The sequence below is a fragment of the Lampetra planeri genome, chromosome 3, assembly GCF_965212315.1.
Source record: "Lampetra planeri chromosome 3, kcLamPlan1.2.h2, whole genome shotgun sequence".
Lineage (NCBI taxonomy): Eukaryota > Metazoa > Chordata > Hyperoartia > Petromyzontiformes > Petromyzontidae > Lampetra > Lampetra planeri.
This window is the reverse complement of record NC_136109.1, coordinates 8,640,633-8,658,318: the sequence shown is the minus strand read 5'-3', so window position 1 is coordinate 8,658,318 and position 17,686 is coordinate 8,640,633. Positions and strand designations below refer to the sequence as shown.

Genomic DNA, 17,686 nt, shown 5'->3' with positions numbered 1-17,686 from the left:
GCTGGATCGTAGGTTCCTCATCCGTCACCCAAATAAAGACTTAACACTGAAACTCTGACTGCACACACACACACACACACTTGTTAACGAACACCTTTACCAACTGTACCTTCAAACGTTTCAAGTTTAATGTGGTGAGCCACTACATTGGGGCTACTCCCTCCGCTGTGGTTGGGGTCTGCCGGGGTTCCTCTGCCAATATCATGACAATGAAAATAAGCCATGGCCCATGGGGACTCCAGGCTCTAGTCCAAAATGAAAAGTGGATTTCCTATATTCTGAAGTGTGAGTTGGTGGCCTCGGTCCGATCACCAATGGCTACACAAAATACCATCGCGTAACATTGCTTTGAGAGGTGGCTGGGCGGCACTGCTGAGTTTCCTGGTTTAAAATCCAGGTCTCAGACAGTTGTGATTCAACGGGGTTCTTGTGTGTAGCGAGTTGGCACATTTGGCCAATTCCATATTTTTTATGCGTTGCCAGTATTCGATGTTTCGTGTCGCGGAAGAAAGCAAAAGTCACACCCCTACGGCCAGGACACACCTCAAACCTGGCTTCGGGGCCGTCCATAAATGACGTCACGCGATTTTGGACGATTTTTGATCCCCCCCCTTTCTTCACCCGACGTCACAAAAAGTCAGACCCCCCCCCCTCAACGATGACGTCACAAAGCTCTGCCCCCCCCCCCCAAAATAAAACATGCTTCAAATCGCTTTAAACTATTGTCATTGTAGTACGTGTTTAATGTGGCGCTTCACTCTGATGTTGTAGGAGAAAACTTAAAAAAGTATATTTAATTAAGTAGAACGTGTTGTCTATATTTATTTAAAGTTGCGCATTTTGATGTGACGTCACATTTCTCAAACCCCCCCCCTCGTCACACATCGTCACAAATGTCTGATCCCCCCCCCCCCAGGTGCGTGACGTCATTTATGGACGGCCCCTTATATGGAAATGTAATCGGTACGAACACATACATGCACAGCCCTTTTTGCCAATCCACTGCCAGGTGATCGTCTACGCAGGTCGTGCAGATGATTTGACCTTACTTCATCATCCTGGTTATTGCGGGTTGGCGAAGAATGGGAGCATAGCGCAATGCAATTGATCCTAATGGCGGTACCCCGGGGTACCAAATAATACAAAATGGCCGAGGCAATGAAATATTTTATTTCTGGGCCACTATTTTTTCCAGGGGTGTTACTTCACTCCGCGACTGGGGTACCAATCAATCTGAAATCGGTGGTGCTACTCCGCGATGTCGAAACGCAGCGAGGACGAGTGCGTTGAATCCCTGAACGCTCGTACGCACCGTAGTGGAGCATCGTGTACAGCTCGTCGAGATGAGTCGATTGCCGCATCGCCGACCATCATCACGGACATTATGCGAAAGCCGATGTACTATGGTACCCCGGGGTAACCGCCGTAAGGTTCAATTATTGCACTTTGTTTGTATTGCTGCACTGCCCTCTGCAGTGTAATTTATATCACACTTGTAGTCTAAAGCGTAATATATAGCACAGTGCAGTCTTGTATAATCTGTAGCACAGCATACTCTACAGTGTAATGCATAACAGTGTCGTACATTTAAATCGACATCTAGCACGGTGTTATCTACATTGTTAATCAAAAGCACAGTGTCGTTTACAGTGTAAGCAGTCAACAACAAAATCAAATGTAGGAGTGGTGACAAAGTGCACGGAATGCAGCTCGCATTCTCAACGAGACGGATCCTTCTTGCATGCAGGTAGAGCGCATTTCCATGTGGGCCACTGCTCATACCGGATCGCGCATCAGTGGAAGCAAGCCACGAAGGACACCGCGGCATTGCCGAGTTTCTAGTTCACTGGATGATCCTTTAGTTGATAATTTTAATGAAATTTTGAACTTATTTCATACCGCGCATCGCCGACCGTGCCATTCGGAGGAAGGACAACAAACTACGCCGAAAAAAAAGTGTTGTAAACAAACGCGTTTTCAATCTAGATTCAAACCTGCGGAGTAAATCTATCTGTGTACTTGTACTTTTGATAGCAACAACGTTTTAAAAGCCATTGGTAGTCCAGCTGGGGGGTTTTCTGTATGAATGTTTAAGGGTCACGAGGGGTATGTGCTTTATTTTACAGTGACGTTCTCTAAAGCAAAAGCTGCACAACAGCGATATTCATCGTTAGGTTCGTCCTCCAGTCACCTCATTTTTATACAGAGCTTGTAACGATGCAAACAACACAAGGGGTAGCAATGGGCCTGATCTCTGGCATCGTCTTTTTAACGTTCATCGCAATGGTAAGTGTGTATTTTCATGTCTATTTACAATATTTACACTTTGTACACACATGGGGAGGTCGCGTTCTACTTCTCTGCTGCTCCTAATGTGATCAAATATTGCCTCCCACATCCCATATTCCCATATTCTTTCCCCTATGCTGCTCGCATGGTGTCCACAGCATTGCCTCCTCTCTCTGAACTGCCCATGTGTTTTTTCTCAGTTGCTCTTAAGTAAAACTCAATGGGGAAGTTGCTACGTATATTGTGTTGTTCCAAATATCTCCAGAAAAAAATACTGCCTTCTTTCTCAGACCTGCTGTAAACGTTTCCCACACGATGGGAGAAGGGTCTTTCATTCTCTTTGGCTGCTCCTTCAGCCTTGACTGGTCTTTTTCTTGCTATTCATGTTTCAGATGGCTTATAAACTAAATATATCTCTCTCCACTTCGGTGTGTGAGTTTATTACACCTCCATTTTTCACCGTACTTGTAAAATAATATGAATGTTTCCATTCACACTCCTTCGAGGCTTCACAATCGTCTCCAGGGCAACACCCTTTTGACCTATAATGTTGTTTGGACTGAGAGGTTCTCAAACTCCAAGGCCTCACAGAAACTCTTAGAAAATCTCCAGAACTGTTCCTGGGGTCATATTTGATTGCCTTTTTTCTCTTAAAGGATGGTAATAGGAGTTGTGTTGCAAGTTACAGTGTCCATATTTTATGGATTTCCAGTAAAATTACAAAAACCAGCAATAGAGGTGATAAAGCACGGAGCAACATAATGCACCCACCATATTCAAAACACGAGTACACGATACTACTGACGCATTTAGCATACACAAATAAGTATTATTGGATTAGCAAAAATATTAGTTTTGGGCAAGAAGCAGTATCGAAGGCACGAGGTATATTCATCGCAATCTAACATCTATTAATTAAAATTTACATTTATTTGTAAGGCGCCTTCCACTAATGTCTGAAGGCACCTTACACAATATTTCTATGAAAAAATATAAGGAGAAAACCCCGAGACATCAACAAAGAACATAATCTTCAGTTAACTAATGTACCTGCAAGGCAGGTAACAAGATATATAGTCTAATCTTATGATTATTAGCTGTAGGTATAAAAAAAACTACGTAAAAAATAAAACTAACTTTTCAAAGCCAGGAAATCACAATCATTAGGATATCACATTGTTTCCGTATGTAGTTGTTGCATGACAAGCTGTTAGACAGCCTTCCCAGCAGCAGTAGTAGCAGCAACGGAGTGTGTTTATTCGTGGCAAGAAGGAAATATGTCAAGCACAAACCCCAATCACTATCAATTACTTTAGTTTGGGCACATATTGTGGCATAGTACAAAATTAAGATGAAAAAATAGACGTTTCCCTTTCTGGCAAGAATATAGGTGTTAAGAAGATGTTCAAACACCAAATAAACACCTATTACAAGGCATCGAGTCTGCATTAACCACACATACTTGTGGTAAAACATACAAATATGTTTTGATAAAAAAATCAGCCAAACATAACATTAAATTAAAAACATGCTTAAACATTTAAACAATTCACACAATGCGTCGTGGTAATACTCAACTGTATTTGTGCCAAAGAAAATATCCCCCATATAGCCTTTACCAAGCTGTTGGGGAAGCACTGTTAGCAAGCACTTAGGCCAGCACAGGATTTGAGGAGTAGGTGGCCAACACCACACCATGATGCATTTGTCTCTGAAGTGCTGATGTTTATACACCATAGCTAGTACTCATATCAAAACTGAGTCTACCTTGGAGAGTCCCAGGGCCGGTTCAGATGTTTGCGACTTGTGGAGCCAGATTCGTAGCTCAGTGCGGTAACCACTGCTTTTTTTAACCGATACCAATTGCACATAACGCGATGAGATTTTAATAACGTTATTGACACCGGGCACAGACGCGTTATTGCTACCATACCACTACGGGGCCATGTGTGCTTACAAATAGTTTTTTTCTTATAGTAATTAATGAGTAATCTACAGATGTTTAAAAGTCTTAAGATATGTAAACTTGGTGCCTCTCCTCCACTCTAAACTCTATTATTGTAGCAAGAATGGTGAATAAGGATGCTGTAGTTTGGACGATAGGCTGGTTAAATAACCCATAAAGTTAACCTTATGGGAACATGAACAAATGCAATTATATGACTTTTGATAATTTAATATTTTGCACGATAGACATTAACACAACACAAATGTGTTTACATTATGGTGGTTTGCATTTTCCGAGGGGGGAAGGTTAATTTGTATTTAGATTTATACCTTTAGTTACCCAAACTATAGAACCATTATTTTAGCTCTATAATACATCGAATCATGGTGCAGGAAACATAAACAAAAAATATATATATATAAATACAATTATTTCTTCCCTCTGTGTGATGAACCCATCAATTCACTCACTGATACATTTGACCAATACGGGGTTACAGTGCCCTCTACGTTGACTTTGTCCGTTGCAGCCATCCAAGTCAGTTCAGTCTCGACCTGCCTCAGCCAGTTGTATCTTGGCCGACGGAGCCGTTTCCAGACCCTGCCAGGTCTTGTATAGCGATGCTGAGAGCGCTGGTGTGTCAACAGGAATCCGTCTAATGTATTTTTAAAAACGAGCCAGGCACCTCAACTATCAGGCTACACTTTTCTCGTGAAGACACGACCAAGTAGCACAGGAGGATGTATGTTGAACTTCTTTTGCACAGTACGTGCTATTCGGAGGTGCAACCAAGTACAAACAAAACACAGTGCAAACACTACAAACAACATAGAGTGCAATGGAGACGGTGCCCGTGTAACATAACTAACCAGGCTTTACAAGCAATAAAAACTAATTCGCTGAAAAGGTTTGTTTGTACCATGAATCATCACAAGACATGGCGGCTCCTGCAAAATCTCTCAGGAGGGGCAAATGTTTGGATGATTGATAAGGTTAAGGTCCACCCATGCAATGGATAAATTAACAGCTTAAGCATGTAAAGGCAACTTCACTACTTTAATATTAATGAAAAATAAAGTGACTCTTACAATACATCTCCTTGTTTGTTTCTATACTCACTATTATTACACTGCTTACATCACATTACTCGCTTAATACACTGCTTACTTATACTGAAATTTTGCTCTTCTCTCTTTCAAAGTAGCAAAGTGATCAATTACTCTCTCATTGAAAGCAGGCATGTTCCTGACTAATTCCCTCTCCATGGAAAGCATAGCCATTGCATTCAGACGTTCCTGTCCCATTACATTTCTCAGGAATGTCTTGATTCTCTTTAAGGTTGAGAAACACCTCTCAGCTTCAGCAGTTGTCATGGGAGTGGTTATGAGGATGTTCAACAGAGCAACAGTCTCTGAAAAAGTATTCTGGAGGTTGTACTTCAGCAAAACCTGGTACAGGCTCATGCACCACAGCAGCCCTTGAATTCTGGACTCTCATAAATGACAGACAGTTCAGTCTTCAGCTTCGCCTTATTTAACATAGGGTATGCCCTGACAGTGATGTTCAGAGCCTCAACAGGGAATGTATGGCCATGCTGTTGAAACATGTTTCCTTGTAGCAGCGTGGCACTTACAAGGTGTTCGGTAAAGGAGAACCTTTCTTTGGTGTGGACCAAGATTGTGTCGCAGACCTGACAAAATAAATACATTTATTTTAGTTATAAAATAAATTATTTATTATAATATAAATATTGAGATACAAGGTTTCCATCCCGACAGCAACAATGTATCAGGCAGAATCCATATTTTATATCTCCATATTTTTTCAAAAATTAATGCTATTGGTCACCCTTTACATCTGTCAATGTGTTTTACATATATTTAACCAATGAAAAGCATTAAAAGAGCTTGGAAATTATTTTGGGGAAAAAACAGGTTTTCTTTCGTTTCCTGAAAAGTAACAGTTTTGGACATACATGGCTTCCGTCCGACAGCGATGATTTGTGTGTGTGTTATTACGTTAATTAACATTTTACCAAAATTCAAGCTCAAATGGAGTTTGACAAGGGTTTTTAACCAGTAAATTAAAGATTCCACTAGGTGACGGCAAATAATATTGTTGACTGAAACGTGCTTACGCATGATGACGTAAGCACGTTAGTGCGAGCCCTCCCGGAAGCCATAGAGAATGGATTGCAGCGCTTGCCGTTCGAAAAAAAACATCTTTGAATGTAAGTCTATGGGAACACTCTGGGCGATTCTCAGCCAGAGTGAAATCGCCCAAAAAGAGGCGGTACTCCACAGAACGTGACATGACGCTGATTGGACTATATCCAGAGGCACAGTAACAGCGAGCGTAACTCTGTGGTTGAATGAGATTGTTAATGTGATTGAAAAAGTCCCTTTCACACTTTGGTGGTGCGTCGCCCAATCGCCCTAATGAAGAAACCGCCCCTGGGAAGAGGCAAATAGTGAATCGTTACGTGCGTTGTTTACAAGTCATATTGTTAAATCGTGCACGTGTGTATGTATGCGTTCACTGTTGTTCTACTTCAATTTCACATGCAGGTTGAAAATAATGCATGTGAAGAGAAAGGACAATACAACGCCGCGAAAGGGTTTTGCTGTCAACTTTGTCCTGCAGGTAATCAAGCAAAACAGTCACACGTTGTGACTAACAGTGTTGCATGTGACCAACCTTCAGTTTGTAGAAGTATGTTTTTTTTGGTATGTATCTGCACCTTAGGGGCCGTCCATAAATGACGTCACGCACTTAGGGGTGGGGGGGGTCATACATTTGTGACGATGGGGTGGGGGGTTGAGAAATGTGACGTCACATAAAAAATGCGCAACTTAAAATAAATATAGACAACACGTTCTACTTAATTAAATCGACTTTTTAATACATGTTTTCTCCTACAACATCAGAGTGCAGCGCCACATTAAATACGCACTACAATGACAATAGTTTAAAGCGATTTGAAGCATGTTTCATTCTTTTGGGGGGGGGGCAGCTTGGTGACGTCATATTTGAGGGGGGGTCTGACTTTTTGTGACGCCGTGTGACGAAGGGGGGGGGGGGTCAAAAATCGTCCAAAATCGCGTGACGCCATTTATGAATGGCCCCTGAGATAGACAACAGAAGCAAGTGATGATCGTGTCTGCAAGGAACATGACATATACAATCATGGAAATGCTTGCAACAGAGCATTTATATTAAGGAGCTGGGCAGCCTAAAGTGTATTACAAGCACCACTGGGCTCCGTTAGATTTTGTCAGCTGTGCAGTTCTTAGCCGTGCAGGAATGCACACATTTACTGACACGCTCCTTTTTCCGATAAAGGAAACATTTAAGAGCATGTGATAATTCATGACAACAGGCCATGGTGTCAATTTAAAATGCAATGAATAGCAATTTTTTTGAAGTAATATTCCTTGCAGAAAAAAACCTGTCATCAATTAGAAATGTATCCACATTGAACAACTTATCGGAGATGAAATAAAATTACACGAACGTTTTACGACCGCCTTGTTTCTTGAACTTGCCAATTTCACAGGAACTAGGTTGCTTTACGACTGCGATTCCGATGGCGACCATTCTCTCTGCACAACTTGTGTGCAAGGGAAGGACTACATGGACGTCGAAAACCGCGATCCTGCATGCAAAAAGTGCAGCACCTGCAATGCATTATGTAAGAGCTCTAAATCAGTCGATTCCATGTGTATAAGTGTCAAAGAATAGAGATAACGTTATATAGGCAGTGAGGAATGGAGTGGGAAATTCATGGTGAAATTAGTCAGTTGGGCTCATTAGGTAGAAAGAATTATGTTGTCAGATCTGTTCTACACATTAATTGATCTTTTTAGTCCCCATGTAGACAAAGGATCGGTTGATTTGGTTTATGTCACATCTGAGAAAACCAAATGCTCAGAATAACATTTTAGGTAAATGAGAGGGTTTAAACTGGTTTGTAGTAGTAGTCGTCGTAGGATAATTATTTTTTAACGAGATTAATCATTTGTGAATTGTATACGTAGGCTTTCACAACCAATAAGATTCATAATTAGTTTATTTTGGATTAGGATAAGCATAATGGGGGTATGTCCAATTTGTTTTACTACAACCTGCAACCTCCCAAAAGAGCCAATCAAATGAGGTTGTCACATGGACAAATATGCCAATACATTTGTTTTATTTTTTCAGAAAACTAGAATGTGCAAAAGCAAGGTCTAATGTGTCCAGCAATCGCCTTCCATTATTTTCAAATCTCAAGATTTTATTCAAACATAACACACACTCGACTTGAGCAGCACAATCAGGAACCCAGCCTCCCCCAACCAGCGCTCCCGATTAACTTCTCATGCTCCACACTTATACAGTAAACCTTCTATCGGCGAGGGTTACGTTCTTGAAAACGCACGCGAATGGAGAAGCCTTGTTCCAATGAGAACAAAAATGGGGTTACGTTCCTGGTACGAATGAACATCGGTAGGGAAATGCTAAATCTTTGATATGAATTACGACAATAAATATATAATTAATGATTTAGAAGGTTTTAATTACATTTGATGATGATTTGATGACAGTGGTGGTGGTGATGGTGAGGAATTCAGGAGGATGACTCTTCAGGAGATGCAGGTGTTTGAGAACAACGCACAATTATCATTCCAGTACTCTGGGGAGCGCTAGCCGCAGCACTTTCCCTGATTACATTTCGCATTATTTTTAATGGACCTCACAGTCGACTCGTTTATAGGAGGGAATTCCTCACGAGTTAGCGAAACTCGCTAATCCAGCACTCGCGAAGATCGCCACACGTGCACCTAAACCACTCCGGAGACAACCCCCTCCCCCCATCACGTGCACAATCCACACGCGTGAGAACAATCCAAACATCTACAACCCGATCATTGCACAAGCAAAATGTTGACAATTAATTAAAATGGCTATTGTTTAATGTCATGAATTTTGTTGTATTATTTATTAAGATTAATTAAAGTAGCTGATAGTATGTTACTCGATTTTCACTTGTCTATCGATGTTGACACAGCCCGGTGAAATATATTCCAAGACAAATATATTTTGTAGGTTAAACACACGACTGAAAAAATTAACCCGTAAAAACAAGGTTTTTCACTATAAATCCTTTATATGCGTGGCATCGGGGCGGCTAGAGTCCTCTCGTCCTCTGGCTTGAGATGGCTGCCACCAATGGGTCAGATGATTGTCTGCCACCATTAAGCAATTGGTAATTAAATATTTATTTTTCCCTAAACAGTGTAAAATTTTGGAAAAAAAAATTCACGAAAATTTATTGTCACGCACAACGAGTCTGTGTGCAAAATGTCAGCTCGATTGGATCACGGGAAGTGGGTTAAAAAACGACCGAAAGATTTGCACGGTCGTAAGCAAGCAAGCAAGTGAACTTAATATAAAGGATTTAAAAATACATGTTTGTGTTCACTGCTGTGTAGATGAAGATGTTCAACAGGACTGCACTCCCACTAGTGACACGGTGTGTCGGTGCAAGGATGGATACAGTCGGATTCGTCTTTCGCAGCATTGTGCAGTCAAACTAAACACAGGTGAGATTTTATTTATCCATCTCTATAGCCATTGTTACCAACTCCAATGAAATGTGGTGGCGCATGCCTATAATCCAGCACTGGAGGTGAGGGTTGGTGGATTTTAAAATGTGAAACTCTCTTCTCGAGGGCGTCAAGGTGCCATACCCTGGTTTACCGGCAGAAAGCAGTACACACTCATCTATAGAGAACACAAGAGCTTTTTTTTCTATTAGTGCCGGCTGGCTTCCTATTTTGTGGTTCCTCGCACCTCTGAGTCGTTCTCTCTCTTCGAGAGTGAATACTGTGCATGTTACAAGTATAAATGTACAATATATTAATAGCATGACATACATTTGATTTAAGGATATTGCATAAACTTGTAATTTTAAGTAATATACGCATATTGGATGTGATTAAAGTCTCGTCAGTAGCGCTGTTCTGAGTATTTTCTCAGAGACCAGATAGAGCTCCGTGCTTGCGCCATCATATTTCAGTTCTTACGTGACATGCCACACATTAAATACACGTGTATGCACAGATCCGTTGCTACAAAAGCGTCAAGCCTTTTTGAATCTTGGTGTTGCACAATCAGCAAAAAAGGAGGAATATATTTGGTCATCGGCAACTACCCCATCAAATGTACCATGGCTGCGACATTCCACTTTCAGCAGGAAGAAATTAGGAAAAATAAATTGGAGTTAGCGTGGATTGAAGCCAAGAGAAGATTGGGGGCATATTAAGTACAGAACCACATTGGATTTTGCTGCACTGCCCCCTGCTGTCTACTATGAGCATGTACATATTAAAATATATACAGGTAGTCCCCGAGTTACGACGGTCCGACTTAAGCTATTTCGATCTTACGATGGCGATATCGATATGACAAAATTGTAAAATATTTAACATTTCGCGCGGCAGGCAAACGCTGCAGCGTACGAGGTACGATACTGCACTTTATCATCGCCATCCTCCTCTTCCGACAACTAAGTTAATGTCGCCATCAACAACCTAACATCGTTCAAGTGTGCAGACGACGGACAGAATCTTGGTTGATACAGTACAATATGATACGTTACGATACGTTTAATGCATGTACGATACGTAGCTTTAGCGATTTAATTTTAAGGTTACCACTATACGATACGTGCAATGCATGTTAAAAGTTGTTTTTTTATAGCAGATAGGATTGTTTCCTGCAGTTCATATAGGTAGGCTAAGAATGTACCTTGGTTTTTTTACTTTACATTTTACTGTGCAATACTGTAATGTAATTAATACATACAATATATAGTTTATACAGTACGCTACTGTAAATTGCTCTGTTTTGCTAAATTATCACCATTCTTTAAGACTCCCGGGTAGGCGAGGCCATCTTCGACTTACGATATTTTCGACTTACGTTGGGGTCGTCGTAACACATCTCCGTCGTAAGTAGAGGACTATCTGTATACGGTATTGGTTCAGAACACTTTTGTTTGTGTAGTTGATTTATATTTACTTCATTACCTATAAATCACCACAACAAGGCTAATATAGTGCGGTATTGAACGGTTGCCACGATGTTCATTGAGAGCTCTTGTCAATTACATCTGGAAATCCAGGAGCATAATGGGCCACACTCTGCTGTTGAAACTTTTAGAAAGTAGAATTCATTTAATATTTTGCTGCTGAAACACATGCTCCTGAAAAAAAAAGGCAAAGGTGTCAACGTAAGATACATTGAGGTGGTGATGTACAAATGGCTTCAAATGTTATTGAAAATGTCAATGTATATGCTACTGAAGGTTTGTGTCCTCTATAATTTGTCACCTGCAGAACAAACCATTTTAATTCCTGCTGGGATTGTGATCTTCGTTGTCCTGATGGCGGTGGTGTTGGGCATAGTGATGTATCGGAAGAAGACACACCGATACCCCTTTAGTAAGTAACATCATAAACTTTATCTAATCTGTGTAATTGTTTAGTAATGGGACAATGCTTCCGATGAATCCATGAGTGGCCCAATCGTAACTCATTACATAACAAATCAGGGCTGTAGATTAATTGGAATACTTGCAAGTGTATGTCATGAAAATCTGAAAGAATTTGTGCAGTGTCTAAGATCAAACTATGCAGAAATATAGTTAGAAAACACATTTTGGGAGATGATTTCGCTCATGCAAGGTGAACATGCTGACATACATGATACACACATTATGACCAACCCAAACCAACCAATTCACAATTTACTCCGCAAAGAGATGGCCTAAATTTAACTGCATCAGGACATAAAAAGGCCGACGTGGCCACCTCTTATACCGATAAAAAAGATATATATTCCAAAATGCGAATGTGGTCACCAAAACTTCAATCTCTTAGTGTGGCACTGCCAGCTTTGAACATTCACTGGCAGAATTTTTTAAATTGATCAAGTTACTGGAGTTGTCCACTAGCTCATCTGCATGATAACCACACCATCACTTTGCATGAAATATTGTTCTCCAGCACATTATGCCCTCGCAATTCAGGAATATTTGATTCCCAAATTCAGTGGACAATGGATTAGGAGAGGATCTGATATGATGTCGCTGATCCGAAGCCCAGACCTGACAACTTGTGATAATAATTATCTTTGGGGAATTATCAACGAGAATTGAATACCTCATACTATGGCTTGACAAATATTGAGGAGTTTGAAACAGCTGTGCATAATTTATTTTACAGTAGGCAGTCATCCACTTGGAAAAATCTGTAAAGGAGAACTTGGACATAATCCAGTTGTGTGCTGTGAATGGAGGGCAACACATGCAAAGGAATTGATGGCCACCGTGTACAACATAATGCTATGATCCAAACATCTGCTACACATTTAGGGACAACATTTCCTCTTTATGAAGCAACTGAAACGCCTCACCTTGGCGATTTTCCACATTGCTAATAATAGAGATATTGGTGCATTTTCCAAAAGAAATCTGAAACGCAGGAAAACCTTGACGAATGTGTTTCTTTTCGACCACTATACATGGTGTTTCGGATATACATGGGTTACTGAATCAGCTCTATTTTTCAGAACACAGAGGCGATGTTTCAGCTATACGAAACTGTATTGTAGATGCTGCGTATGAATATCTCATCGCCATCTTCCCTGCCCAACACTCTCATGCTTTCTCACTTTTTAATCATGGTCACTAAGCATAAGTTGAGTGGTGGTGAGAATAAGCAAAGGAGTGAGAATAAGCAAAGAAAATTGATGACTTTAGTGCAAAAAGTGTAGTTGTTAGGCTTCCTTTGGAAGGCATTCTAATGTGTTATTTACCATGCATGTTTTCGCCATTGTTTTATTGTTGTGATAATGTACGACTCAACACGCTCACGCACAACGCAAATGTTGACACATTGCACACGCATCTAGCTGTCCATTCATTGAGGTCTTCAGTCATACGGACGCCTAGATTACGGCTCATTAACGTTAAAGTGGCAGTGTTATGGGCAAACATCAGGCTGGCAATTCAACATCAGCGGAGAGCATTGATCGTGAGTGCCGCTGTGTGGGGAAGAGTAATGGAGACGGAGGTTTTGTGTTGAGGTGAAACTCAAAGAGTGTACACACAAGAAATGGAGAGCGACTCAGCATTCTTTATTACAATAACAAGGGTGGATGTAATGTAGAATTAGTTATTTTCAATAAGGTCTATTCATCGAACATGGTTTTGCCCAACGCGGCACTTTCCAGGAATGTAACTGCCACGTTCGGCGAGGTTTTCCTATAAATGAATATTTGTCAAGATGTTAGTCATATTTCTTATTGACAAGCATTTGCATCATGCACGACAGATTTTCGTGGCCCTGCGTGAAGCATTTATGAAAAAGTAATTGCTGCACAATTGTAAATTTCAGTGGACAGTAAACATCACGTATAATCTTCCACCTATACTACCACTATGGTCATGTGCCTTCCAATCATTTTCTACAAAAGTAGTTTATTGTAGTTTACTGACGAACTGAGGTTCACTTTCGCCTTTACCCAGATTGTCGCATAGCCATTACAGCACAAAGCAGGACTTGCACTCGGCAGCATCCTGAGCAAGGATTTCAGTAGATGTGACTTAGTGGTCTTGTGTCACGTTGCCTTCTTGTACACGAACAGATGTTACTCAACAGGAGACAGAGACTTCGCCTCTTCTACTTGACGGGGCACGCAAATCTGTCCTTGAGGTAAGTCAAGCAGCATGTTCCATGGACTAGCTGCCATAACACCAAAGTGTGGAGACTTTTCCCAGGGTCTTACTGCTCTTGTGGGAGCTACTACTGTTGAATTGTGATGTGTAGACTCTCCCAGAACTATCTTACATTTAATTTTGATGTGGTGGTGTGGTGTTGTGAGTTGTTTTTCCTGTCATGTTTTGCCAGACTTCCCTGGGTGTCTGCTGGTGCTGGGACTCTCGGTTTGCTGTTGCCTTACTGTGCTTGCATAGGTCAATGTTTTGTCCCCGTGTTGGTCGTGTCCCTCTGCCATGGATCTTTTGAATTTCTCATTGTTTTATGTTTCTTCCTCTCTCTTGCTCTATTTTCACTCTCATGTGTTTTGAATGTCATTGTATTTATAAGTCGCTTTGAGATGCTGTTGCATTTAAGCTATATTTATAAATGCAATTCTTATCCTTGAAAACCTTATCCAATACGACGATAAGAATTCATTGTAAATAGCATTATATTTCCCAAACTATCTTAAAATTTGCATTTTCTTATACAGTCCATGCAAGTAATCCGCAAAAATAAATGTACAATAGATGGTCTCCAAGCTCCAATGTCACACATTAAATCACAGGAATGATAAGTCAGTTATATTAATCCATTAACTAATCGACTACTTTTTTAAATCCTTTATATTAAGTTCGCTTGCTTGCTTGCGTGCTTGCTTACGACCATGCAAATCTTTCGGTCGTTTTTTAACCCACTTCCCGTGATCCAATCGAGCTGACATTTTCCACACAGACTCGTTGTGCGAGACAATTAATGTTCGTAAACAAAATTCCCAAAATTTTACACTTTTTAGGCAAAAAAAATTATTTTACATATATTCAAATAGAACTCATTCACAGTATAAGAGCCCAGAGCGTAACCCCTCCACAGGCCGTGGCGGAGTAGCACAGTTGGTAGCGCCCTCGCTTCCCATGCCTAAGGTCGCGGGATCGATCTCCGCGTCCTCCACAGGCGAATATATTTTTAAATCCTTTATATTAAGTTCGCTGCCACGCATATAAAGGATGTATAGTGAAAAACTTTGTTTTTACGGGTTATACTTATTATGGTTGTTCATTACATTGGCCCTTTAAAAATGGCGGCCATCCCACATCCTTCCTCCGAAAGATGAGAACCCAGTAAAAGTGCAATGTTGGACCAACGTTGGCCCAACATTGGTACAACATTCCAGCACACATGGGACCAGACATGAGATGGGTTTTTTTCCCAACACTTATTTGTGCTGTCTGATTCATTACATTACCAATCAAATAAACGATAGCGTTTTCTATGACAAAACAAATCTACTGTATGACAGAATATAATCAGATAATCCAGCCCTAATTACAATATGGCATCATGTTGGGAATACATGTGTTCATACAATTAATATTTGCACAGGGGAACTAAAGGTCTTTTCACATGAAGATTAATAGTTAGTGAAGAAAGCATACAATACGGCCTTTGAGAAGTCAGTTATCACCTTAATAACAATTGTGGGATCCTGCACAAATAATGTTTAATGCCTTGGGCGGTCCTAAACCATTTGTGGGAAATTCCATTTTACTATGGCAAGGCCATTTATCCCTGAGCAGAACAACTGTAAATGTTTCATAAAGTAGTGCTCTATTTTAACAACTCTGAAGGAATTATAATGTAAAAAAAAAATCTACAACGAACCTAAAAGCACATTAAAACAAATGACCATTGTCATCTCTTTCTGCTTGGACAGAAACTACGCAAGCTCATCAAGAAGCAAATGAAGTCCAGTGATGCTGAAGTTTGGCGGCAGTTGCACACGTTGCTGCCAGAAGTGTACAATTCAATCTCTGAAAACACCTTCTTTGTCTTGTATGAGATGCATATAAAATACAACATTGAGTTGTCAGTGTACTGGAAGGCTTACGAAATTGACAACGCAGCACGTGCAGCCTTAATACTTAAATATTCTATTCGTGCGGGCGAGGAGATGTGCAATGGGCTGCTGGAGATGATCCATGCCGGACAGGACAAGCGAACGCAGCTAAAGACCCTGCTTGACACTGCCGGTATGTGGGCTCTCATGGGTAACTGGGCCTCTTTCACTGTGGTGTCAGCCCCTCATACCAAGGTCTGATTTGAAATGTTTTTTTCTCTGTGATTAGTCCCAAAAAAATAGTTAATTACGTAAATATATGTTTAATAACATTTCGTATTTTTGTTCATGTATTCTTTTATTCTAGATATGGTTTTGTTGATGCTATACAGATAAAATAAGTCTGAATACCGAACGATAGGTTTCTTTATTAATCTCCAAACTGAGACAATATTTTTCAACGTATTATTAATGTATGAAAACGTTGAATATGAATTTGATATGCAATCCAATATGAAAAATAATTGTGGTTATTTCATTTCTAACTACGTGACTTTACCGAAAGAACCAAAGAGTAATTGTGGTTATGTCTGTCTACGTGTGTCACTGGTCTCATTGCAGTGAAATGCTCGCCAACTCTTAATCCAGACACGGCACATATACAACTTCTGATCTCATCTGATCGCAAGACAGTATCATGGATTCACAACCCCTTGTATAAAAACGATCACCCAGATCGGTTTGATCACTGGACGTACGTGCTGTCCTTTGAGAGCTTCTCTGCAGGGTGCCACTGCTGGGTGGTAAATGTGGGAGATGTGGATCAAATTTGTGTTGGCGTCGCTTATGAGAGGATTCCACGGAAGGGAGGAGACAGTGCATGCCTGATGGGATTAAACAGTATGTCCTGGTGTTTACGGAAATATGATAACAATTACAGGGCCTGGCATGACAAACAATGCACTGAGTTGCAAGTGGGTCAACATCTTCGTAGAATTGGTGTTGGCCTGGACTATGATGCAGGGGTTCTGATATTTTACAACGCTGACAACAATCAGCATCTACACACATTTTATGCTCGATTCTCTCAACCCTTACATGTTAATCTCTCAGTGTGGAATCATTACCTTACCATTGAACCTGTTAACAACGATTAAAGGTGTATTACTTTGAGTAACATATTCATGAAAAACAAATTAGCTCAAATTTCTATATAAATTCTCGTTGGAGATGGCAGCAAGGACACCAAAGAAGGTCAAGCCAGACCTGTGAGCAGCATTCTGTATTGATGTCTGGAATATGCTAACCACGAACGGGACTGGATACTTCCGGAGTCCATCGTACACTAACTGGCCAAATATAATTTCATATCAGCTGATATCATTGAGAACAGACTCATAGGAAGTGATCAAGCCACCATTGACGGCGCAACCATCCTGCATTCTGGAGGTCAACATCGCGTTTTTGGGGTTGCACTCATTAGGCTACCTTTCAACAAATCGCTTGTAACATGGACACCCGTCTCACCTCGAACCTGATATGAAAATTGCGCGACCTGACTATTTTGCACATGGTGATCAGACGACATTCTGGTCAGGTATGGTGCCGAGGCTCTTTAGTTGAGTAGAAACTGAGTCCTGGAGTCTGTGAACGCCACACCTGATCTTTCCACAAATGTTTTTTCCCGAGCCCGAATGCCAACAGAACCTATTTTCCTGGATTAAGCAGCATCTCGTTTAGTGCAAACCACACGATAAATGTGGCTAAATGGAGCACTTTTTTCTACCAAATCTTATTGTATATTTA

General features: G+C 40.7%; 1 protein-coding gene across 1 annotated transcript; it reads left to right on the top strand.

Annotated features, from left to right (window-relative positions):
* The first annotated feature begins 1,752 nt into the window (after nt 1-1,752).
* On the top strand, nt 1,753-17,061 carry LOC144717305 (uncharacterized). Its single transcript, XM_078592778.1, has 8 exons — nt 1,753-2,286; nt 6,805-6,880; nt 7,794-7,928; nt 9,712-9,822; nt 11,620-11,724; nt 13,931-13,998; nt 15,758-16,073; nt 16,502-17,061. Exons 1-8 carry the CDS (start codon nt 2,218-2,220, stop codon nt 17,035-17,037), a joined length of 1,416 nt encoding a protein of 471 aa, XP_078448904.1. The 5' UTR covers nt 1,753-2,217; the 3' UTR covers nt 17,038-17,061.
* The last annotated feature ends 625 nt before the right edge of the window (nt 17,062-17,686 follow it).